We start from the raw sequence: 24,487 nt of genomic DNA, 5'->3' as shown, positions 1-24,487 counted from the left end.
TTTGGTAAAAGGCTACCAAAAACGTATGAAATTAATCACTGACACTTTTTTTTTTTGCCTTGAAATGATAAAACGACAGTCATGGGTGACTAGAGTGACTAGCAGTCTCTAAGCATGGAGGTGGTGAGGAGAGATCGACACATTCATTTCAGCAGCAGCCGTATCCCGTCGGAACGTGGTAGGAGCGTGTACAGACAGGAATGGATAAGGAAGAGACACCACCTGTTACAGCAGGTGCCCAGTAAACATTTCAGTCTCCTGCAGAGACAGAGGGAGTCCGGGATGGGTGTGAGGGTAGTCACAAGCTATTTGGTACAGGAGAGGTACAAATCTGTGTGTGTGGCAGAGAGTCAGAGTCAGTCTACGTCGCTGAGGTCGCTGACTGGCTCGTCCTGCACTATGCTCAGGTGGTTCATGGCACGGCTGAAGGCGATCTGGACAGCCTTACGGATGCTGGATGTGCGTCCTTCCATCATTTTAATCTTGTCTATGGTCTTGTCTATCCCCAGAGGAACCATCTTGGATCTAGGAAGCCATTGCCTGAAGGGGAAAGCAACACTAGTGTCACATCATTGGAAAAGCAGCTAGAGGTCAATATTTCCTATGATTCTTGACAGGAAAATAGCACCCTGCTCACAGGAAAAAGCAGAAGAAAAGCTAAAAACACAACCTTAACATGACAACAACCATATATATTCTGGGTTTTGTTTATTTATTTTAAAGTAACTGACCACAAAAAACTCTTTAAAAAAAAAAGTTTAATATTTATGGAATACAATAAGCATCTATAATTATTTTTCCCTTCACAAACAGCTTTAATTATGACCGTTTTATCATTATTAGAAATGTTAATGTCTACACTGGCCCTGCGACGTATCAGCAAATATCTTGGTATTTACCAGCATCAGTGGAGACTAAGCTGTTGTGTCATATCAACTTTGTGCTTGGTTTAAAAAAAAAAAAAAAAAGAAAAAGAAAGAAAAAGATGTGATGAACAGCTGAAAGACTAACACAGGTCAGTTCTGTCTAATATAGAAAATGTTCTTGTAAGAAAGCACAAAAAAATACATTTTGCAATCAGTGCATCCCAAGTGTACATACAGGAAAGCTAAAAGGTTTTCTGCACGGTGACGGGAGTCATGCCAAAATAAATGTGTGTGTTTAGGAAGGTGTGAGGTTTTGGAGGGTTTTTTGTACACTATTTAAATGATCCAACTACCCACTTTACTGACTGATAAATACAGACACTGGCACTCACCAACTGCGCTTGTTGTCGAAGAAGAGGACGAGGTAGAGTTTCTCTTCTGCTTTGTACTGCATCTGTTCTCCAATGCGCAGCACGTCCAGGGGAGGCATGGGGATGGAGACCCCATTGTGCTGGCAGCCCACACGTGGCATGTGGGGGTCGATGATCTATTTGCAGTAGGGGAGGTAAAAAGGGACGTTACAAACACACACACTTATAAAACATGCAAAGATATAGCAGAGAGACGTTTGCAATTTACACACACATGCACCTCCACTACCAGCTTGTGCCACTAAAATTTTGCTTCCTCATTTGTCCCTTCATGCAAAGCTCAAATTGCTGGTTTACAGAGAAATGCTGCCACCTAGAGCAAAAACTGAATATTTTTACAAGCAGCAATCTAGCCACGTTGCTGCTGAAAACAACAGCTGTAGTGAAAGGATTGCTTCGTCCTGTGGATAAAAGTGTCATAAATTTGCTATCAGTGTGTCCTCAGACTGGGAAGGAGGCAAGAAAACGTCAGAATAAAAAGATTACAGTCAGCGACTGTCATGCTTTCTCTCCCACAAGCACTCACCAAGGCAGGGTAGGAAGGGTATCCACTACATTTGGCCCAAACTAGCTTTAGGGGTTCCAATGCAACAGTTGCAGCACTAGCAGGCATCCAAATATTGCTGTTGCCAACCTCTATGGAAGTGGGAACAACACCAGACAAGTTATGTGTGAGAGTTTAAATGCACACAGAAACACATTTCAAAAAAATAAAGCCATGCTGCAAGTGCAGGGGCACCAAATCAGGGTGGGAAATTAACTTTGGGAGCCACGGTGAGAGACAGATATTAAAATTTACCAGCCACCCTCAGCTGTTAATTAACCAAAAGGGAATTTCAGATGAGGGCCGAGTCTCCAGATGCTGACTGGTTAGATGCCACGGTGGCAGCAGCGTATAAAGACTAGCCAGTCAGTACCAAAATTCACAAGAACTTGGCTGGTAGCTGCAGTTAATTTCCAACCCTGATTTTATATGTATGTATGAATACCAGGTGTCTGCTGGTTAAATCAAGTTAAACCTCTGAGAGTGCTTTGACACACAGTAGCACAAAAACACAGTTCAGCCACATTATTTAATTTCAGAGACGTTTTGAAACGTACGGGACCAGCAGACAACTGGGAGTATACATAACGATGTTACTTATTAGTCGTACCAATTCAAACAGACTACAATACATATTTTGTTAATGTTGTTAATATAATCCCATTTTCACATATTTACACTGGATTGTCACGATACACACTGTATATTTTGGTCAAGAAGAAATTGGAGCCTTTTAACCCTTTAATACTAAGTTAATCATATTTTATGCAGTTTTTTTGTGAAACTTTGGGACATCTATATCATCAGGGTAATTATTTTTCCTGAGAAGGCTGCAAATTCACACGTTCACATATAATCAACCATGTCAACGACTCATTTTGAATGCCTTTTGAAAAAGAAAAAAAATCCATTGTTATTCAGTATTTTTTTTTGCACCTGCCTTATTAAGAAACGGTTAATAGCCAGGAGGCATGGCCGACAAGAGCAAATATAAGAAATTCCCTAAATGTAGGCTGTCAAAATAACGCGGACAGTTAACCTGCCATTGTCTGTCATATGTTTATTATAATAATAATAATAATAATAATGGATTGGATTTATATAGCGCTTTTCAAGGCACCCAAAGCGCTTTACAATTCCACTATTCATTCACACACTGGTGGAGGCAAGCTACGGTTGTAGCCACAGCTGCCCTGGGGCAGACTGACAGAAGCGAGGCTGCCATATCGTGCCATCGGCCCCTCTGGCCAACACCAGTAGGCGGTAGGGTAAAGTGTCTTGCCCAAGGACACAACGACCAGGACAGAGAGCCTCGGGGATCGAACCGGCGACCTTCCGGGTACAGATACGCTTCCCAACCCCCTGAGCCACGGTCGCCTGTTTAGTTAAGGGTAATGTTTTAATCCAATAAAAACAGGAATTTTATCGCCACTTTTTCAAAACCATGTTGATTCTCATCCGATTAGTTTGTTTGCTTTAATCCCATCTGGTTGCAGTTTAACAATAAAAGCTGTCTTTAATATTTGAAATGAATACTAGGATCCCCAAACACCAGCTTCGTCAAAAATAAACTTCTCTAAAGGGATCTTATTTTCTGCTTTTAAGGTAAATGACCTGCTCGGCATTGTTTTCAGCAATATTAATCTTTGGCTCTATTCTACAGTGCGTCTTTTTCCCCGTCTCCCTCCCCTCACCACCAACCGTTCACAGCAGCCTGGACCTGCCAGAGGCTTCTTCCTGTTAAAGTTTTTTTTCTTCCCACTGTCACCAAGTGCTTTGCTCACAGGGGGCAGTCTGATTCTTGGAGTTTTCTTTGTATAACTTAGAGCAGAGGTTGGGGAAATCCAGGCTTCAAGGGCCGGTGTCCTGCAGGTTTAAGATGTGTCCTTGATCCAACACAGCCGATTTAAATGCCTACATTACCTCCTCAACATGTCTTGAAGTTCTCCAGAGGCCTGGTAACGACCTAATCATTTGATTCAGGTGTGTTGACCCAGGGTGCTATCTACACTGGCCCCTGATGACCCCTGACTTAGAGGATATTTATCTTACAATAAATCACCTTGAGGTGACTATTGCTATGATTTTGGATATATAAATAAAAGTGAACAGAACTGAAAAGACTGATAATAACCAAGTTTAAAGACTACTCGTAAAATCTGTTTACACCCTAAAGTTGTTTAAAAAAAAATAAAAAAAAGTTTCCTCTCTGTTGTTAACCTTGCATTTACCTCAAAAACCCAGTTTCACTATGGTTTTAATAGATTTTGTTTGCAGGACTGAGTAAGTTAATAAAGTATATTACAATTTAAAATAGTTAATATTTGTATTTCTGTGAAAGATGTCTACCCACTCCCCACACATGCATAAAAATTATTTTGACAATCTGGTCACGTTACCAGCAGCGATTCGTGCAGCTTTTGCAAAATTCCCAGTTTCGATGCAGGCGATTAATTCGCTCTTGTCATCCACAGTGTTTCTCCGGACTAAGGCGGGTTTTCCCTTCCCACATTTTGGAAGACTGAGAATGGTGCTAAAGGAAAAACACAAGAAAAACACAACACAAAGTCAACTTTCAAAAATATCTGGTGGCACGCATGCTTTGATAATATAGATCAGATACACAGCTGCCTAAACAGGCAAACTGCCTGCAGCAGGCCTGTGTTACATTAGCTGCTCCTTCTTCATTTGTATTCAGCTGCAGATTATCAATGGGGAGGGGAACAAAAATTTTTACCTGGTGTTTCCTTGCAGACTGCTACATGAGGATATGGATGACTCAGAGGCGCAGCGTCTTCGAGGCTCCGCAGGTCTACTAGTTCTGCTGGTTTCTTCTACTTTTTTCTGCTCCTCAACCTGAAGAGCACCACTTGGCAGGCCTAAAAGAAGCAGAGCAGCGAATTCCAAAAATATTAGACTGAGATCTAAAGGCCACAATCAAATGACGATGATCAAGCTACAGATTGTTAAGCCATTCTCTGATTAAAGCCAACAGATAAAAAGGAGTAAACAAGGGAAGTTAATTAGGACTGACTGAGATGACTTTTATGACAACTCTCTGCATTGTTTGTGATGATAGATTAAGAGGTTGGAGGTATAGCTCAATATTAATGTAGTAATTTAATCAGAACCTTTCTATTTGTTAAATACCAGAACACAAAAGCAGAATTTACCCCATGTAAGAACGTTAAAACAAGAGACCATATGCAGAATCAATCAATGTTTATTTAAAATCTTGTGTTTTCAGAGGACTTCCTCAGTAAACTTCTCACCAGTGTCGAGTCGTTTAACTGGAGACTCGCCTGACTCTTCACGCTCTTCCTCTCCACCCTCCTCCTCTGCATCCCTGCTGCCGCTGTGCTTCCTCTTCTTGCCATGAAGCAGAGTCTCCAGCCTGGGTATGACCACTGACAGGAAGGACTTGGAACCTAGCTGTGCGTCATCTTCATCTTGCTCCTCCTCGCCCTCTTTTCCGTCAGTCCTGTCGGACTCTTCGTCTCCGCTCCTGGGTAGCTTCTGCGGGCTGGCTGCCTTCGACTTGCGGAAGAGAACGGCGGTTCTGCGGTTAACTGCGCCTGTGGGCTCTGCGAGGGTCGACGTTGCCACCACGCTCACATCACCTTCTAACAAAGGGTCCTGGAGGCTGTTGTGTGCGTGGCCATTGAGACATGCGGGAGAGGAGAGCAGGTCTGGTATTTCCCCATCCAGCTTGGCTCGCTTGCCATGAACCTTGTCTTCACAGTCAGGGGCGGCATCTATTGGTTTTAGGGTTGGGGGTTCGGGATCTGTGTCTGAGTGGATGAGGGGAGGAATGGTATCCGATGGCTCCAGTTTTGGAGGAAGAGACTTATCTCCTGTGGGGCAGAGAACAATGAAACAATAAACAGTGGTGAGCTTTATCATCACACAGGGTTCTAACAGTGTAGTGGTAGCTCAGTCGCCTGCCAGGCTTAAGTGAACCACTAAGCACAGTGGATATTTTTTAAAGACCAAAGCAACTACTATTTAGTTAGCTATTGTATAGGTCTCTCTGTGTCTCTCCTCCTGGGTGCAGGACTGTTCTGGTTGAGGCACTGCACAATTACCAATTAGCATTACAGTGATGGAGGGCTGCACATGAGTCAAATACAAAATTAAACTATATATGAACCACTAGCGCTTCCCAGTGCTGCAGCAGCAGACGGGTCTAACAGTATTCCTTGTGGAAAAATGATTTTAAACATCTAAGTTTTATACATTGTATTTAATGTAAAGGAATGTTAAATTACTAACCACTGACACAATGAGTTCAACTTACATCCTAAAGTGTCCATGACGGAGACCTTTCACTAACAATAATTTGCTGCAGTGCCCACACTTTCTCCTTGTGTTTGCACAAATGCTGATGTTGCACATTATTATATGACCTTTTGTTTATCATACAAGTAAAACAAGCAGTGTTTAGCATAAACAGGGTGATCTTTATAAAAAAAATGAACAATGAATTTTTCCTTTGCACTAGCAAAGGATGTAATGCCATCTTTGAATTGCAAACTCTTAATTTCAATAAGTGGCTTTAAGCTTGAGAAAGCCACAGCAGTCACACTCTGTGTGTGTGTGTGTGTGTGTGTGTGTGTGTGTGTGTGTGTGTGTGTGTGTGTGTGTGTGTGAGAGAGAGTGTGTGTGTGAGAGTGTGTGTGAGAGAGAGAGTGATCATGTCAAAATGCTGGAAGGTTATTTTTCCATAGATGTGGACAATGCCACTTCCTCAGACCCATTAGGGGTTTGAGTTCCAAGAGGGAACACGCTTGTTTTCGGGATTTAGCAATAACACCATTTATCTGATGCTAAAGCACAACCACCACTGACAAGTAAACCTCGAGTTGTTCCGATTTGGTTCAGCGAGTCGGAATAAAGACTTCGCAAATCGCTTTGTGTATCAGAAAGCACTTTGAACAATTCTAGTTTTAAAGTTTAGCCATCCTTTACAGAGTATAGATCAAAGCTAGTGAGTTTTGTTTTTCACACATCTACAGTTTTTTTTAACCACCTGTGAAACTCTTCCTGAATAAAAATGAAACAATACTGTATTTTTATACATTTTGTTTCTACAGTCAGACTCGTGGGAGTCTGCAGTAACTATTTAGTGTTTTATTTCATATTATTTATTTATCAAAATATACACTCATGGTGTCCTTAAAGCAAGGAACATTTCTGTGACTGAAATTAGAGGGGAGAGGGTGCAAAGGTCTGAGCATCTTTTTTCTCCCCTTACATTCAGGTCAATTTTTATGCACCAATTTGTGGCTTTTCTGCTGCAGTCTTTTTGGTCACATGTTCCAAAACCCTGGACTTTAATAGCTTGTATTGGTTTCTTCGAGATTGCTGCTCATGTTCAAAGACGTTTAGCATAGTAACAAAATCCTAATCACATGTTTCAGATATGTTAGTCAAACTATTATTTTACAATTAATGAGCAAATAAGGAAGGAACCAATCCAAGTTTGAAAAATATCACCTAATAGATAGCTTTGTTGTATTTGAATTAGAGCTGGGCGATAGAACGATAACGATATGTATCGCGATATAACTTTTACTCGATAGAGAAATTAAGCTATCGCGATAGACCTCGCCGCTCTTGTCCTCTTATAAAAAAAAAAAAAAAAAAAAAAAAAAAAAGGGTCAGCCGATCCAAATTCAGTACCGCAGAGCCGAACCAATCACAGCCGCAGCGTCACGCCGCGTGACTTGTTACGTACAGCGCAAGTGCCAAGCCGCACGTGTTTGTTTGGGAAGCAGCCAGCAGGTAATGGAGCCAGCGCATAATGGAGGAAATGAGCGTGACCGAAGAGAAAACAGATGATGGTTCCAACGCCGGAGAGATTGTCGAACGGAAGAGCCATAGAAGTTCCGTAGTGTGAAGGTATTTCGGCTATTTCAAGTCTGACAAAAAACAGAGTAGCGTGCACTGTAAATTGTGCCGAAAGCAAGTCTGGAAATACAGTAAACTGGTGCATGCGTCACACTGTGCGCCACGTTATTGTTTCGGTGAAATGAATTTCTACAATACTGTTACTGTTACTTCTACTCTCTGCAGTGTTTAAATGCTTACATATACACACAGTTACTGTCCGTCCACACATACGACTCGGTTCTGCTTCTGTGCCGCAGCTTTGTTTACTTTTTCCCACCGAGGCTTCTAGACTTCTGATTGGCCAACATTTCTGCACGGTTAGGAATCTAGCGCCACCTGCTGCTTTGGCATGTTCATAGCACCGTTTTCCTTCATTTCTGCCTTTATGTGTGGACGGGATTATTTTTTAAAACGGAAACGGAAAATCTCAGTTTTCAAAAATACCCGTGTACGTGTGGACGTAGCCTCAGTCTCTGACTGGAAGCGCTAATTCGTCATTCGGCTTTTGTCAGACTAAAGTAACTGTTTGAAAAGCTCAGCTATACAATAAGGAGAGATTGAGAATTTCCTTTTAGTTCTCAGTTTATTTGATACTGACAAAAGTTAGTCAGTTTTGTCTGTTCTTCTGTAAAACAAACTAAGATTTATTTTTAGAATTAATATTTTGTTTCCAAGTGGAATTGACAATTTAGTCTGTTTCATTTGTTCTATTTTGAAACTTAAACGCTTTAGCGGCTGCCTTTTGTGTAGTTTGCAATATTTGCCTTTATCTATCTGAAAAAGTCTCATGTTCCTTAAGTACATCTACCCTGTTGAACTTATTATGGGAAATAAATATTTAAATAAAAACAAGCTGCTGATTATTTCACATTTTACTTGTGAGCAACGGCACATTTAAATCTTACAAATATAGTTATTTGGCTTATATCGTGATAGATATAGTTATCGACTGAAATGAAAAAAAACATATCGTGATATGAAAAAATCTCATATCGCCCAGCTCTAATTTGAATGTTTTATTATGGATACCTATGATTATACAAAGCACATACAAATGTTATTATTAAATGAGTAGGGAATATTGGTCTCCTGTGGCTGTAAACATACATAGTTAGCCATCATCTTGCTGGATGACAGACTGTTTTTGGGATCAAAATTCAGATAAATGCAACAACACATGTGTTTTAGTATTATAGGTAGCAGCGTATGTATTGAGCCTGCAGTTCTCCTAGGAAATGACAGGGGCCACCTACACCTTTAAGGAGTCTAATCTAGCCTCACAAAATTAAGAGGGAGGGGGACACCACAAATAGTGTAGATACCACAATAGCTCCACTCCAATTTGCTGATAACAAAGACAGTATGAAAATATTTTTCTTGTTGTCCATTTTGTTTGTTATTGTGAAATCTGCTTTGTTCCATAGGCTAGAATGTTTGCAATGCCTAACAATAGTTTTTGTTGGGTTCTTTGCAGCCAAGTGACCGTGAGCCATGTGATGTTCAATTGTCTGCCATTTCGATGAGTGTGACAGTGTAGTGACAGAGAATAAAGTGTCTGTTACACAGAGTAGTCTGGTGCATGACCATCTGGCAGCTACTGGTCGCTAGGAAAAACATGTACTCTCTGACCAAATGGGAGAAAGCCTCCCTGGGATTGTTTTGCTCACTTACAGATATCTGCATTTACCTGCCACTAGCAGGAAATATGCAGACTTGTCTGAGAACGCTTGTCACACACTCTGAGTGATAGTGAAGCTGTAAAAAAAAAAAAGAAAAAAAGTTTGACTTCAAAGTAAAAGCTGTGTCTCGGGGCTGCAGCCAACACGTGCAACTTTTACTTTGTAACTGAGTTTTCTTCCTTTCTGGTTTGTGTGACATTTTTTAGTATCTCTCAGCTAGTAGTTAGAGAATGTTTGCAGACAAAGGCTCATCTTCCTACAGGTGACTGGAACAAAGCAACCACATGGAGGATGATTGTATGTTTGGGGATGTGTAAACATTCTCCAATTCTACCCAGCAGCAGACAGCATCCTCCAGGAACCCACCAACCAGTCAGGGAATGCACGTTTTACCTTTGTGGTTGCATCACATCCAATATTAATTAAATAGTCTGTCACCAACATGTCAGTGATTTAACACGAGTAATTACTACTTATTTTGATACTGATTACTACACCTGTATTGTAACCTCTCTACTAGAAGTATATCTATTTATCTGTCCATTTATGAATTTGAAAAAGCTTCCTGGGTGGAAAAATTACCAAATTTTACTCTAAACTTGTGTTAAACATTAATATAAAGTAGCTACTTGTTAGAAAATAATATAATAATCAAAATGCTCTAAGAGTTTTCACCTCATCAACATAGTATACAATTTACAAACATCACCATATCTGAAAGTAATGCTCACTTCCGTATAAACAGAGCAGGTTTCATAATCATTCTTAAAACTAAACTGTGATATTGTGATTTTCCCATCCTCCCGACATGCTTTATAGAGAGAACATCATGGGACTTTCTGGTTGTGGTTAGGCTAGGTTAAGACTTAGGTCTGACCTTTGACCTATACTCGTGATTCTCTTTACAATCGCAGAGACTGTGACGACCAGTGGGTCAAGCAGAAAACCAACTTCAAAATAAAGCATTCACACATACCGTCATCCTCGGAGAAATGCCCATTGGGCTTCAGTCTTTCTTCCTTAGCTGTAACCAGCTCTGGGAGGGAGAGAGCTGTTGAAGACGATGCTGAAGTTGTTGGAGATGACGAGGAAGAACAGTGGTGGTGAGAGGGTAGAACTCTCTTCAGGCTCATTTCGTTGCGCACATCATTGATGGTCTTTTTCAGCAACTTGAGCCGCTTGCTGCGGGAGGGGCTGGACTTCATGGCACAGGTGAGATCAAACTTCTCAAGTAGCTGCTGCAGCTGCTTGTCCAGAGGCAGCTGCTCCCGATTAGCTGGTACTAGTAAACGGTCCACTAAGAAGATAATTAAAACAAAAAACAAACAAGGAATCATTAGAAGATAGATTGACCATAACTACTTTATAACTAGTTATTCAGAGAGGCGTGCTCTTCCCTTACCATCCTCCCAAGAAAACGATGGTGGTGCTTTGACTTCCGGAGCATCTGCAAAATGCATGCCGCTCTCCGTGTCAAAGCCAATTTTCTCTGCATCTCGACGGGCCTTTCTGAGCAAGGCCCCACCCTGGTCTCGGAGTCGCACAGCAGCCCGATAGAAGTAGGTGTCCTTTGAGTTATATTTCATACAATTTTCAATAATGAGGTTAAAGTCATCCTCAAATTGATCAAAGTTGTTGTAGCCTTGGGCATCGATGCGTTTCCGCATGGTGGAAAAGTCCATCGGGTGTTTGATGTGGTCGAGATAATCAGGCACCTACGAGAAAGCATCAGAAATATGAATATTTTGTAAATTACTTTTAATAATGTTTAAAAAAAAAGTAAGCAATGTTTGAACTTGGCTTTTTAAATTAAAGATTCTTGACAGCAATTCAACCATATAGAAATTCCACCCACCCAATAACAGAGTCTATTCCAAGAATCAGGAACCTACTCAAACAGATTCAAGATCAAAAGCTGCGCCCAACGTGGGGCTCGAACCCACGACCCTGAGATTAAGAGTCTCATGCTCTACCGACTGAGCTAGCCGGGCTTATGAGGAAGAGCACCCTTCACCTCTAAGGCCTCCCGACCATGCAGCAGACCATGAGCTCTTGTTACACATTCACCCTAACAGGAAGTCACATTGCTTAACACTTTTGCAGAATGGGGGGTGGGGTGGAGTAATGTCTAACATGAGTCACAGAGATCAGAACATGTGACTGGAGCAAGCAGTTGAGCGCTGGTTGCTTGCGTGAAGCTTCTAACAAATGTTTGAGAAAATGCAGAATAGAAAATTCTTTAGTAATTTTAAAAAGTCTTATTTTGTGTGCCGACGATTTATAGTCAAGATGTTCACAGACATAAAATGTACTTTCCCAGAGTACAAAAGTGATCAAATTGACTTCCACAAATAATTTATGTCAATGTACCATTTCTGGTACACTCATCTGACAGTCAGGAAAAAGAACTAAAGGCAAAACACAAGGGAAAGTGTAGAAATCTGAACCAATAAGCCCTCTTTATAGCCAAATTTTACAGTTCTTTTGACCAATAGTCTTCTGGCATCTTAACTCCCTCTGTTCTCTTTTTTTCCCCTTCAGCTTCAACAAGTTGCAGCAGATGGCTGCCCCTCCCTGAGCCTGGTTCTGTCAGAGGTTTCTTCCTTTTAAAAAGGAGTTTTTCCTTCCCACTGTCACCAAGTGCTTGCTCATAAGGAGTTGTCAGATTGTTGTGGTTTCCCTCTGACATTGTAGGATCTTCATCCTACAATACAAAATGCCTTGAGGCATCAGTTTTTGTGATTTCGTGCTATATAAATCCCAACCAGCACACACCTTAACTATCTATCTGTTGCCAGATATTACAGTTGTTCCTACAAGCATGTCAGCACTTTTTCTTATCCACTATTCTTCTTCGAGGAGCTGGCATAATGATACATGGCACATCCCATGTGTTAATCAGTGTTTGAATTGTATGTGTCATTAGTGAAAACACAGCAAGGGACTTGGCAGAAACAAGGCAGAGCCAGAAAGAAGCTTACAGTTTTAAACTTCTGCACAGAATAATTGACAGTACTACAGAGTGAATCAAAGTACAATCATGGATAGAATAGATGGAAAGTGTTTGAATATTTGCTGCATCACCTCAGTGACATCGACAGGCTGGGTGAAGATCCTGGCCTGATCTTTTGCCTGGAGCTGGTCCAAGAGGGCTCTGAGCAAAATGCTAAAGGGTGTTAACTGCATCTCTAGAAGAGTCTCCTGCAGTTTAATCTACAAACAAACAAACAAAAGATAACAGTGAGCATCATCACATTTTTGTTTTGTTTGAACTTTTTCTTAAGATATTAAGACAAGCACAACTCTGTCCAACCATGCATCACTCCCCTGTCCTTACCTCTTCCCGCTTGAGCTTCTCCCTCTTGCGAATTAGTTCCAGCAGCAGTCTGGCTCTCTCTAGGTCATGTCGGAGGCGGTGCCATTCCTTCAGCTGTTCCTTAAGTGCCCTGCTTTCCTCTTCACTCTGCCTCTGGGGAACGCATGGAAATAAAAAAAATATAAAGGCACATAAAAGAACTGAACACCAGAAAATTATCAACTTGCACAAATTCTCAACAAACAAATGCAACAGCAACTTCTTTCATTTGGCACATAAGATGCCCATTTCACAGCAAACTGCTATTGATTCACACAGCATGGTCAAAAATCTCATTAACACAAGCAATAAAGTGTTGAACGAAAACATTAAATTGTAACAAAAGCATAATTTATGACTGTGCAAATAATGAGACAACATATTTGAAAACCTTGGGAAAAAGATAAATGAAGGCTACAAGTCTTGTGCGCTTAACTGACAGAGGAACAAACCGGTTGCACATTCTTCTGTGACTGCAGTCTTGTCTGAAGGCGTCTGATGAGGGGCAACCCATTCCTGGACTGCCGTTTCAGTCTCCAGTAACTGAGGACCAGCTCTACAAAGACTTTCTTCTTCTGTATTGATACTTGATTCAGAATGGTTTGTAACCTAGAGGGATGAAAATGAGGGATTTTAGAAAACCAAAGCCATTTCCCACTTAAGTAGAAGGTTGTAGAAAAATATACCTGTGAGCAGGAAAAGTAGGCACAGTAGCAGGCGGTACAGCTTCACTTTCCACATCAGGCTCGGGCTTCTTGCTCTTACTCTTCCGTTTCTGTTTTCCTTTGGACTGTCCTTTGCCCTTGTCCCCTTTCTTACAAAGTCCATTTCTGAGTTTGGCTTCATCATACATGGCAAGAGGTCTCCTCACACACCCGTTAGGTGTGTGGGCGCCACAATAGGCCGTCTTTTTCACAGAGAAGGTGGGCTCTCCTGTTTCTGTCACCTCTTTGATTGGCTCCATCCTCATGAATAGACCAGCCTTTTGGGCACAGCTGACATGGAAGGCAGTGTAACAGTTGGCTTTGTGGCACTGGATGCAAGCGCCGACCCCTTTCTCCTTGCAGAGGTAGCACGTGAGCTTCCAGCGTGCTGGAGGAATGTGGCTGATGCCGTCGATGGGCTCAATGAAGGTGGTATTGGAGAAGCCCACCTCTGGGACCCAGAGGGCACAGACTACATGGCCCCAGCGGTCATCATCAGTCTTTTTTACTGCTCCGCCCTTATTAGGGCAAAGGATGCACTCTGCTGGCTGAGTCGGCAACTGAAGGCAGTGTCTGCAGTGCCACTGACCCTCGGGAATGTAGGGCACTCCGTAACACTCTTGGTGTACGGCCACGTTGCACATGTCACAAAACAGGATCGCGTTGCTGTTGTGACACTCTCCGTCCATGCAGATGCAGCAGACAGCATCATCATCGATAGGAGCTTGCCTTTCACTCCCTTTGTCCAGACTCTCCAGGTACAATTCTTTCTCAAAGCGATCAATAAGGAACTCAAAAACATTGTGAGACACCTGACTAACCCCTTCGCTTCGTCGTTTTTCATTGACCAAATCCAGCCAGGCGTAATCTTCTTCATCCATGTCATACTCTGTTTCCTCATCTAGTTCTTCCTCCGTCTTATCTATATATTTATAAAAGGCAGATGGGCGTTTAGGAACAGCTGGAAGATTATATTCTACAGTTCGGAATTTAGGCTCTGGAAGTTTTGGGCTAGCGTGGCTACCAGCGTGGTGTCCTCCTCCCTCTACATGGCCTGCGATGGCAAGTGCGGCATTCTTCTTCTCCTTGTTTTTCAGTCTCACTGACCTCAGGAGGACCTGCTGTTTCGATTTTTCCGCATTCTCCTTATTGCTGGTGCATTCCATTATCTCTTGCACCATGGGGTCATCATCCGAGATCACGTCCAGCTTGTCATATATGCTGAGCCGGTGGATGCGGCCATCGAGTTCGAACTCTACCATGCGCTGCGCCTGGGCATAGGTCAAGATCTGCTTGTTGGGCGAGGGCTTGATAGGAGATGGCGGCCTCTGCACCGCAACCCGGTGCTGCCGAGCCTTCTTCTTCATCTTGACGCTCCGTGTTGCTGTGGAGATACACGACAGGGATAGCGGTTAGACATGTGTATGGGATGCCTGGAAGCATCCCAGTTGAATTTTCAAATAAAGGTAATAACAGTTACATTAGAAAATTAGGTTATTTACCTAATCACAGTAAAATACAATAATTTCACTGCAAACTTAAAGACAGACTTAATTCTCTGATACAGCTTCTTTTATGCTCAACATTGCGACGAAAATAAAGTGTTAATACGCAAATAAGACGTCTGGTAAAAATCAGTGTACCTGTTTAACTGACAAGCAACATCTTCTTATTCCAACTGATGTCTTTTAAATGAGAACGGGAGGGGGGAGTTAAACACTCTGCGGGTTAAATGTATTAGAAAGTAACAGAGTTTTGGTGACTAAGAGGGCAAAAGAAACTTACAGTTTTCACCGATGCCCCCTGCCCCCCCCAAAAAAAAAAACACAGATTAGCTGTTGTAAATTAGAACATAGCAGCCAGTTTTTACGTTACAATTTTGTCAATGAGCCCATGCATTTAAATGGGGGAGGGAGGCGGTTACACGGGGCAATATGGGAGCGCAGGAGTTAGCACTTGCCCATTTGCTGCAGAGGTATAACGCCTTTTCAGCAAGGACTCGCAGCCAAAGTGACCAAGGTGCTAACAATAACATTAGCTAGCCAGCTAACTAGCAGACGGAGCTAACCGTCTGCTAAAACGGAGCGAATCGCGTAAAAAACAAAAACAATAAAAAACAGTAGCCCTTAAAAGGCCGCACTATAGCTAGTTAAGCCTATACATATTTTTTTCTTTTTGCATTTGCACAGCATGTCCCCTTTTCGCCAACGCACCGACCACAGCATAGCAAATAAAACCCAGCACATACCTCAAATTCACGAGCAGTTTTGCTAGCCAGCAGTCCTACAAAGCAATGGCAATACGGCCTACTAAGTGGCGCTAATTCCGGGCACAATGTTCTCATCCAACGGGCGATACGGGGCTCTTTTCAGTTGCTAATAAAAGAGGAAGAGGCCGCTTTGTACCTTGAAGTTTCGATATTAAACTCTACACAAAGCACACAAGTATTTGCTGTGTGGGCCATTTACTGGCTAGAGTCACTCGTTAGCCACAGTCGAGCAGAGGCAAATAGCAGTAAGAGCAGCAGCCGCACGAACGGATCATCCCCCAACACAACAATGCGTTTCAGCAGACAACTCCCACCCGTACGCACCGGTCTACGTGTGACGCTGGAGGTCATGTCTGTGGTGAGTCGTAGATTTCACACAAAAGCCCATCTGTCACACAATCAGTGCGTTGCCTTTTGTAATAACCATACTAGCATTGCAAAGACAAAGCTGCAAACCTAACAAAGCGCGAATACGGACAGTAGCGCTATGTAAGGAACGCTGAGACATGTCTGTTTTGACTCTGGGGGCCGTGGCTATCAAGTCATAAGAGCAGCGGATAAGACGACTTTCAGAGTGTCATGCTCTGGCGTTATTATTTGCTCTTGTAGTAATAGAGGACAGGTTGGAGGACACAAGCAGAACATGCCACACCCCAGTGACCGGTCCGCTGGGCCCAGACGTCTTTTTTAAGGGCAAGAACCCCCCTCGGTTTAGCGCAGTTATAATTTGCATTGATTAAAATATTTTGCATTTACTTTTTTTGGACCCCAACGTGGCACTCCAGACCGTGAACGCAACACACGCGAAAAGTTATTTATTAACTGATGTATTATTTCGCAATAACAAATGGATGTGTTAGTTTTTGGTCCTGTTACACCGGCAGCATGCGTAAATTTCTAAAAAAAAATCTAATTATTTTAATTTCTGTGAAAATAGGTTATTAGGTCGTGTAAACGGGTCGACAAGTTAACTGAATATGCAAATGAAGTAATTGAATCTATCATTAGAACGGACTAGTTAAACATTTCTGTTTATAATTAGTGAAACGTCAAAGTAAAACACCGTTTTATGCAACTTAATACTAAAATTTATTACCCCCTTCGCCATACTGGAGACCCAGTGCCCGGTGACATCATTAAAACCTGTTCCTTCCGTCCGTCGCTGTGTGGAGCTGCTTCGGCCGAACGCGAACTGCTAGCAAACCAGGAGACAAAAGCAACAAAAGTGAACCCCCCTCCGGATCAATCAAATGTGTCATATTTAACCGTTTAGGAACCGAAACCCAGTGAACAAGTCGTCGTACTCAACAGTAAGTATACTGAACTCGTATGTGTGTGTGAAAGGGGCTGAATGTGGTGAGGACGTCGCGGTGAGTCTAGGTCTGATTCGGATCCCGTGTGGTTCGTGTGTCGCCACGGCTGGGTTCTGCCTCGCCAGGTTAGCTAGTGTGTCCTGTGTGTGGCCTAGCTGGCAGCTAACCAGCTAGCAGTCATGGTGTGGTCCGAAATGTGCTGAACGTGTTCCTCGGGGTAATGCAAGGCTAATAAGATAGTTGTAAATGCTGTTATTTTTTGTGATACAAATCCACGCCACACAAGTGTTGTGTCTGCGTGGTTTTTTGTCTGTTATTAGCCTTGCGGCTAAGACAGTTAGCACCAGGATAGCCACCGTGGTGTTTGCTGATGATGTAGCGTAACTGCCAGTAATGTTTATTAAAGAACGTATTGGCATATATTGGTGGTGCAAGTTTAATGGTAAGTGTGACTTTTTGTTCGTTAGGGGTCGAGTCGAACGCCGGTGTGTAAATACCTATTCACAAGTTCTCTGCTAAGAGAAGATGCAGGCTAGTTAGCGTTGGCTATTTCTGCTGTCCTCTCGCATCTTCCTGACTAGCGCTTTAGCCAAACCCGGAAAACTGGTTTGCCACTGCTCACGTAGAAAATTACTTGGTTACATTTAAAAGCCCCATCTCGTACTAGTATTTCGTTTTAAAGTTGGTTGTTTTTGGACACATTTTAATGTGTGATTTATGTCTAATCTAAATTTGAATTTTAGATATATTTTTCTCTTTTTTTTGTTTGTTTTACTTTGTATTAGAAAGCTCATATTTAAAATAACCAGATTTACATTTGAGCGAGTACTTAAGCTAATGTTCTCAGAGCTGATGTATTTTTTTTAGTTGCACACATTTGGGTGTTAACACTGAGTGAGTTTTGTAGTTAAGGAAAAATTGCTTCAACACTGACCCTAGTTTCTTTTATTTGGTTTACACAGCATTCTCTCAGTTAGCTGGCACATAGAGGCACTATGTTATTATATGTTATTGTAAATTTGGCAGTAAATATTACTGCCAAATTATGGAACAGAGGCATAACATTAATTTGTCATTCTTAATGGACCACATTAGACCTGACCCCATGGCCTATTATGTGTCTGCAGTTAGGTTGAATTATATTTTTTTAAACACCTTTCAGAATGAAAATGCCTCCACCAATAAGGCTCAAGAGGCTCACAGGAATGATTTGAATATTGAAAGTATGAATGAATCCTATGCTATGGCTTTCCTAGTAACAGAATATAACACTCGAGGGAGATTTTGTGCTGATGTGATAGAAAGCTACTGTTATGAAAACACCAAATGGCAGCACATATTGGACAAGACAATAATAAGAATTTTTCTGTGTTTTTCCTTTAATTTTTCACTTGCTTGTTGCACCTGGGTATATAAAATTGTATTATATCAGATTATCATACTTTTATACCAAAAAAGGTTATTACATTGTTGGTTAGTACTCTCAAAAGTGTTTTGCTTGCAGTTGTACAGGTTTGTTTTTGCTCATAAACTGCTCAAGGATTTCAATACAATTCAATCTACATACTCAAGAATGTACTTGAGTAAAGTTTTAAACAGCTTGGCTGTTGTGCAGCATATTTTTAGTGGTACATAAATGTGATGTGTTACTTAATACAATCAGACAAATGGTAAATGGCCTATATTTGTATAGCGCTTTACTTAGTCCCTAAGGACCCCAAAGCGCTTTACACTACATTCATTCACCCATTCACACACACATTTACACACTGGTGATGGCAAGCTACATTGTAGCCACTGACAGAGGTGAGGCTGCCAGACACTGGCGCCACCGGGCCCTCTGACCACCACCAGTAGGCAACGGGTGAAGTGTCTTGTTCAAGGACACATCGACTGAGACCGTCCGAGCTGGGGCTCAAACCGGCAACCTTCCGATTACAAGACGAACTGCCAACTCTTGAGCCACGACCGCCCCGTATAAGCCAGATACGGGGCGACGATGAGGAAACTGTTCAAATCATTACATGTGTCAAAAGATTTTTTTATCAAGTCTTGCGCTGTGGAAATACGGGATTTTGCAACTTGGAACAATGATCGCGTGAAGCAGCAATTCAACGGAATACACTTTGAGCAGTGCTCTGCTCATGAATTTCCTAGGTAGCCAAGTGCATTTAAAAGCTATGACGCAATACTTGAGCATCACAATGATCCTTAAAAGTGCAAGCTGCACCTGAATACTGCAAGACTAAGCCTCAACCCGTCTGTCTATTCCGACAGAATGGTTTACCCCTTACAAAATCAAAATTTCTATGTTTACTAAAACTGTGCTTGCAGAGTCAAATCAATTAGCAGTCCTTCTTGTAAATTGTACGTTTAATGAAACCTGATTTTACTTAAGTGCTTTTGTTTTTCAATCTCTGTACTTTCTTGTGGCTGTGTGTGGCTAAATGAAAGTACAATCTGCTGTTTATGGCACAACATGTTGTGTTACTGGTTTTTGGAGTCGTGTTTATTTTTAGAATACCCTTATCTGATCTATTATTTCTCTCGCTTCCTATCTTTCTCTAGGTCTTGTAGGGAGGAGTGGAGCTACTCCAGTCATAAATGGAGAGGGACGAGCACACGCTCTGTGTCCTGGACGGCAACACCCACATCCCAACACCTGCTTGAGAGCTGCTGTATCGATGACCACAGTTGAAAAAAGCGATTGCATTTGACACCGCAGACCTGACTATTCTACAGAAACACTTGGGCTGCTGCCATGGATGGGGAGGAAGAGGTCTCACATATGGGCGAGGAAATGGTCAGTGAACCTAATGGCTCCATAGAACGCAGAAAAAGAGAGGCAAAGGGGACCTGCCTGAAAATTGAAGGGCAGGATGGCTATGTGTTCAAATCCTACAGCATTAGCCCCCGTGAAACTGCTGATGCAAAGTCACCTGCTTGCTCCTCAATAACACTGGATAAAGACTCTCTTCCTTGTTTCAACTTTTCTTCTCAGGGTGACGGACTGTTTGAGACAGACATGGCAAATAAGAGTGCTGCAGCTTCTCCCACTCTTTCAGACAAATGCCTAAACATTGACACCGAGGGAAATGGAGAGAGTGAAAAGTATGAAAATGGCAGCGAATTGAGTGAACATGGCAAAGGGGAGATCCAGGATGCTAATGGAATGGAGGAAGAAACCCAGGATGATGACAGACTACCCTTTGGCAGCTCAGTTGGCCCTTTTGTAACTAAAGATGGCGATGACTATAGCAATTTACTAAGTGGATACACAAGCACCCTTTATGATGTCGCCATGGACGCTGTCACTCAGAGTCTTTTGTCATCTATGAGGAGTCAGACCAACCCACGGAAAAAATCTCCAGCATGGAATCATTTCTGCATATCACCACGAGACAGTACCAAAGCAATCTGTTTATACTGCATGAAAGAGTTCAGTCGGGGTAAGAACGAAAAAGACCTCAGCACGAGTTGTTTAATGAGGCACGTACGAAGGGCTCACCCCACTGTGCTTTTGCAAGACGGAGCCGACGCATCCTCAAATAATCTGACTAGCCCTCTTGCCTCATCTTTGATACCTCCCTCCCCAAACTCACCAAAAAACGGAGACTTGACAAATAGCATTGTTAGCTCTGCCTCAAAAAACACTTCACCGTCCACCTCCTCAGCTGAAAATTCAGACCTGTCATCCAAAGAAGTGTTACCCAAAGTCGAACCAAAACTAGAACCGTATGCCAATGCCGACGCTGTTTGCAGCACCCTCCCATCCTCACATTCCAATGAAAACAATGCCGAAGACATGTCAGACGGAGGGCCTGAGCGCCTTCCAGGGACCCCAAAAAGCTCTAGCTCCCGTCGCAGGTCAGCTGTATGGAAACATTTCTACCTGTCGCCTGCTGATAATTCCAAAGCAGTATGCATTCATTGCATGAATGAATTCAGTAGGGGTAAAAATGGAAAGGATCTGGGGACAAGCTGTCTTATCCGGCATATGTGGAGAGCCCACAAAGAGGTTGTAATTGAGGAGAATGGACAGGGAAATCACATTCCGCCACCCTATACTAACCCGCCCTCGCTGCTGTCCCGCACTCAACTACAGGATCCACTGGAACTCAAAAAAGAATCACCCCTTCTTCCATCATCACCAGAAACCATATCAGATGAACTACCCCAAAGCATGGAGGAAAGCATGGATATAAAGGAAGAATCTGATGAGGTGATGCATCTCTCAGGGCAGGAGACCACACTCAACCTCTCCTTCAAAACTCATGGGGAGGACACACCCCTGACTTCATCACCATGTGACCTCTCTGAAGGCCCCAGCCTCAATCAGGATCATTCAGTTTTTCAGCAAAACAAAAAGATCATGAAACGGGTTAAATCAGAAGTGTGGCACCATTTCATAGTGTCACCTGTTGACCAGTTAAAAGCACTGTGCCGTTACTGTCCGTGTGTCATCAGTCGGGGGAAACGGGGCGATTTTGGTACAAGCTGCTTAATGAGACATCTAATGAGACGTCACCCAGATGTCCTCAAAAACCAAAAAAGCACAGATGATAAGGAATCTTCCCCTCATCCCTACACCAATCTCACTGCAACAGATCCAGTTTCAGCCAAAGAAACTGAGAATCCCCTTAGTGAGAAAAAAACACAAACCATGCCTGTGTTCAGTAAAAAGACGTCAAAACTGTGGAATCATTTTTCCATTTCGCCTGCTGACCCTACAAAGGTGGTTTGTTTGCACTGTAGCCGCACAATTAGCAGAGGCAAAAAGACTACAAACCTCGGCACAAGCTGCCTTTTCAGGCACATGCAGAGGTTTCACGGACATGTTCTTGAAAGTAACAATACTATCTCAGGTGATGTGCCGTCTGCTGAAATTCATGTTAAACAAGAGCTCATGGACACTTCTGTTTATGAAACGGAACAGAATCGTGAGAGATTTGATGAACACCACCCGGTTGCCAAAAAAATCACCAAACTTATTGCAGAAATGCTCGCACTGGATCTTCAGCCATCAGCTATGGTGGAGAATGCTGGACTGAATCGACTGCTAGAGTACCTCCAGCCTCAGTATTCTCTACCACCCTCTTCTTACTTTACCAGCACTGCCATACCAGATATGTACGAAAGGGTGAAGGAGGTTGTGTTGACCCACCTGAAAGAAGCTGAAGGTGGTGTTGTCCACTTCACAACTAGTATTTGGGTCAGTAGCCAGACAAGGGAATACCTAACCCTTACCGCCCACTGGGCGACGTACGAGTCAAGTGTCAGACCCCAAGGTCAAGACTTTCACTGTTCTGCTCTCCTAAGTGTCTCACAAATAGACTCTGATCACGATATGCATGACATCCCAAAGCAGCTCGAGTATCTGTGGGATTCTTGGATCAACTCATCAGGGCTGAAAAAGGGGTTCACTGTAACAGACAACACCACCATCAAAAACACTTTGGAGGACCACGGTCACTTCACCATGCAGTGTTTTGGACACACCATCGACCTCATTGTTAGTGAAGCCATAAAGAGCCAGCGAATGGTTCAGAACCTTCTGAGTATTGCACGAAAGATCTGTGAGCGTGTGCACCGCTCAGCAAAGGCCAAGGAGAAGCTGGCTGAGCTCCAGAGGGTCCATCAGCTGCCAGAGAACCAGCTCATTCAGGACGTCCCTTCCAAATGGATGACCTCCTTTTTCATGCTGGAGCGACTGGTTGAGCAAAAGAAAGCCATCGACGAGATGTCGATCGAGTGCAATTTCAGGGAAATGATCAGCTGCGATCAGTGGGAAGTAATGTTGTCAGTCTGCAATGCACTGAAACCTTTTGAAGTTGCCTGCAGGGAGATGAGCAACCGCACTGCCACTCTGGGACAAGTGATACCACTCATTCATATTCTCAACAGAAAAATAGACTTGCTGTTTGACGAGACCGTGGGAATAGACAACATGCTCAAGTCTCTAAAGGAAGCGATGGTGAGCAGGATGTCTGCAACTCTTCACGACCCTCAGTACATATGGGCAACCATGCTGGACCCACGATACAAAACGTCATTGTTCACAGAGGAAGAAGCTGAAAGATGTAAACAAGACCTGATCCGGGAGCTGGACATGTCCTGTTCTACCTCAGTTGCAGTCAAGCCTCTGCTGCACAACGGCTGCAATGAGGCCAATGTTTCATCCAGCACCGCAAATTCAAACAAGGACAACCTCTGGTCCTTGATGGCTGACATCAGGCAAAAGATAAAAAACGAGGAGAAGCCAAAGTCCTCAGAGCTGGCAGTGCTGGAGTATCTTGAGGAAGACATACTTGATCAAAGCTGTGACCCCCTTGACTACTGGAACCTGAAAAAGTTCCTATGGCCTGATCTTGCCAAAGTAGCCGCCCGCTACGTGGGTTGCCCTCCGAGCATTGTCCCAGCAGAGACACTGTTCAGCACAGCTAGTGTCAACTGTGCCCTGAATCAGCCCAGGCCTTTGCTAGAAAACATGGAGGGTCTGCTGTTCCTCAAGGTCAACCTCCCCTTGATTTATTTTCAGTACTGATCATAATTATTTTGTTGAGCATTAACTTGAAAACCCTTTATTTAAGGACCAAGTTGCATAGCTGTGAAATGGGGGGTGGGGTTCTGTCGGGCAAAATGTAAAATATCATTGAATACACTGATTTTCAATGCAAAGGCCAGATCGAGGCTTTATTGTATTCTCTGTACTACTGTTAAAACACTTTGGAGCTGTTGTGATGAAAAGTCTCAGAAGTGTATCAGGGAGGGAGGGTTTTTCTAGCTGTAGGGGTTGGTGATAATGTGTTTGCTTCTAAATCAATGTTTTTCCTTTGTCTACTCTCTCCTTGTGCCTTATCCAAAACTACTTCAGGTCAAAAACGCTGTAAATATTGTTGAAATTGCGCAGATCACGTCAGGATGCTTTTTTTTAATATTATGATTAAAGATAAGAGTTGTTTTCTGAATGAAAACATGGCCCCCAAAAAATAAATAAATGCTGTGACTGAAAGATATTTTAAGTTTATATTATTTAATTTCCATTGTGAATTTGTGGCTCACGGTACTGTCATTTAGAATTAGTTTTTTTTTTTTTTTTTTTTTTTTTTAACTTGCTGATATGTTTTTGAGATCATGTATAATATTGCTGTATTTTCTGAATAATGGGGTTTGTTTGGAATATACAATTTGTCTCTCAAGCACAATTTAAGTTTATGTCCAGGGGTTTAAATTATGGGTTTATTATTGAGTAAAACAATGTACTGTACATTTTTATATTAAATGACTTCTGAACCTAATTTCATAAATGTTTTAGCATTGAGACTGGAAACATGCAAATTTTAGTCATTTGTAAATAAAGGTTTTCCTTACACAATATCGTAGTCTTGTTCTTATCAATGAGACCGAAAAGCTGGTGTTTAGTGTGGAGCCTTA

At 42.5% G+C, this 24,487-nt stretch overlaps 2 protein-coding genes and 1 non-coding gene across 10 annotated transcripts; 1 reads left to right on the top strand and 2 right to left on the bottom strand.

The window, feature by feature from the left end:
• Window positions 1-16,901, bottom strand: brd1a (bromodomain containing 1a). 7 transcript variants are annotated; one of them, XM_085436759.1, is made up of 13 exons: window positions 16,837-16,901; window positions 13,454-14,855; window positions 13,208-13,376; window positions 12,750-12,881; window positions 12,497-12,625; window positions 10,815-11,127; window positions 10,389-10,709; window positions 5,114-5,695; window positions 4,579-4,720; window positions 4,241-4,374; window positions 1,824-1,933; window positions 1,259-1,413; window positions 1-540 (listed from the first exon to the last, which is right to left on the bottom strand). In XM_085436759.1, the coding sequence occupies exons 2-13, from the start codon at window positions 14,836-14,838 to the stop codon at window positions 357-359; spliced, it is 3,756 nt and encodes a 1,251-aa protein (XP_085292885.1). In that variant the 5' UTR covers window positions 14,839-14,855; window positions 16,837-16,901; the 3' UTR covers window positions 1-356. The 7 variants fall into 7 exon arrangements, with proteins under 7 accessions (XP_085292885.1, XP_085292884.1, XP_085292881.1 ...); XM_085436758.1 differs by lacking the exon at window positions 16,837-16,901 and adding an exon at window positions 16,065-16,262; XM_085436755.1 differs by lacking the exon at window positions 16,837-16,901 and adding an exon at window positions 15,720-16,049.
• trnak-cuu (transfer RNA lysine (anticodon CUU)) lies at window positions 11,331-11,403 on the bottom strand. Its single transcript has one exon. It is a non-coding gene; the product is annotated as a tRNA-Lys (tRNA).
• Window positions 16,902-16,908: 7 nt separating the features above from the next.
• Window positions 16,909-24,428, top strand: zbed4 (zinc finger, BED-type containing 4). Of its 2 annotated transcripts, XM_085436754.1 has the most exons (3): window positions 16,911-17,050; window positions 19,622-19,856; window positions 20,055-24,428. In XM_085436754.1, the coding sequence occupies exons 2-3, from the start codon at window positions 19,815-19,817 to the stop codon at window positions 23,595-23,597; spliced, it is 3,585 nt and encodes a 1,194-aa protein (XP_085292880.1). In that variant the 5' UTR covers window positions 16,911-17,050; window positions 19,622-19,814; the 3' UTR covers window positions 23,598-24,428. The 2 variants fall into 2 exon arrangements, with proteins under 2 accessions (XP_085292879.1, XP_085292880.1); XM_085436753.1 differs by having other exon boundaries at window positions 16,909-17,050; window positions 19,622-24,428.
• Window positions 24,429-24,487: the final 59 nt, after the last annotated feature.

The sequence above is a fragment of the Copadichromis virginalis genome, linkage group LG17 (assembly GCF_057382275.1).
Source record: "Copadichromis virginalis isolate Kocher_CV1m ecotype Utaka linkage group LG17, C_Virginalis_male_GT1.1, whole genome shotgun sequence".
NCBI lineage: Eukaryota > Metazoa > Chordata > Actinopteri > Cichliformes > Cichlidae > Copadichromis > Copadichromis virginalis.
The sequence above is the reverse complement of the archived record's forward strand: the minus strand, read 5'-3'. Positions and strand labels throughout refer to the sequence as shown.

Bases quoted from the DNA above. Each gene is read 5' to 3' on its own strand.
- zbed4 (XM_085436753.1), top strand. From the start codon at position 19,815: ATGGATGGGGAGGAAGAGGTCTCACATATGGGCGAGGAAATGGTCAGT.
- brd1a (XM_085436759.1), bottom strand. From the start codon at position 14,838: ATGAAGAAGAAGGCTCGGCAGCACCGGGTTGCGGTGCAGAGGCCGCCA. The intron at 4,375-4,578 runs GTAAAAATTTTT...TTTTTCCTTTAG, and splicing joins AGTCTGCAAGGAAACACCAG to CACCATTCTCAGTCTTCCAA. The intron at 1,414-1,823 runs GTGAGTGCTTGT...TACTGCAAATAG, and splicing joins ACCCTTCCTACCCTGCCTTG to ATCATCGACCCCCACATGCC.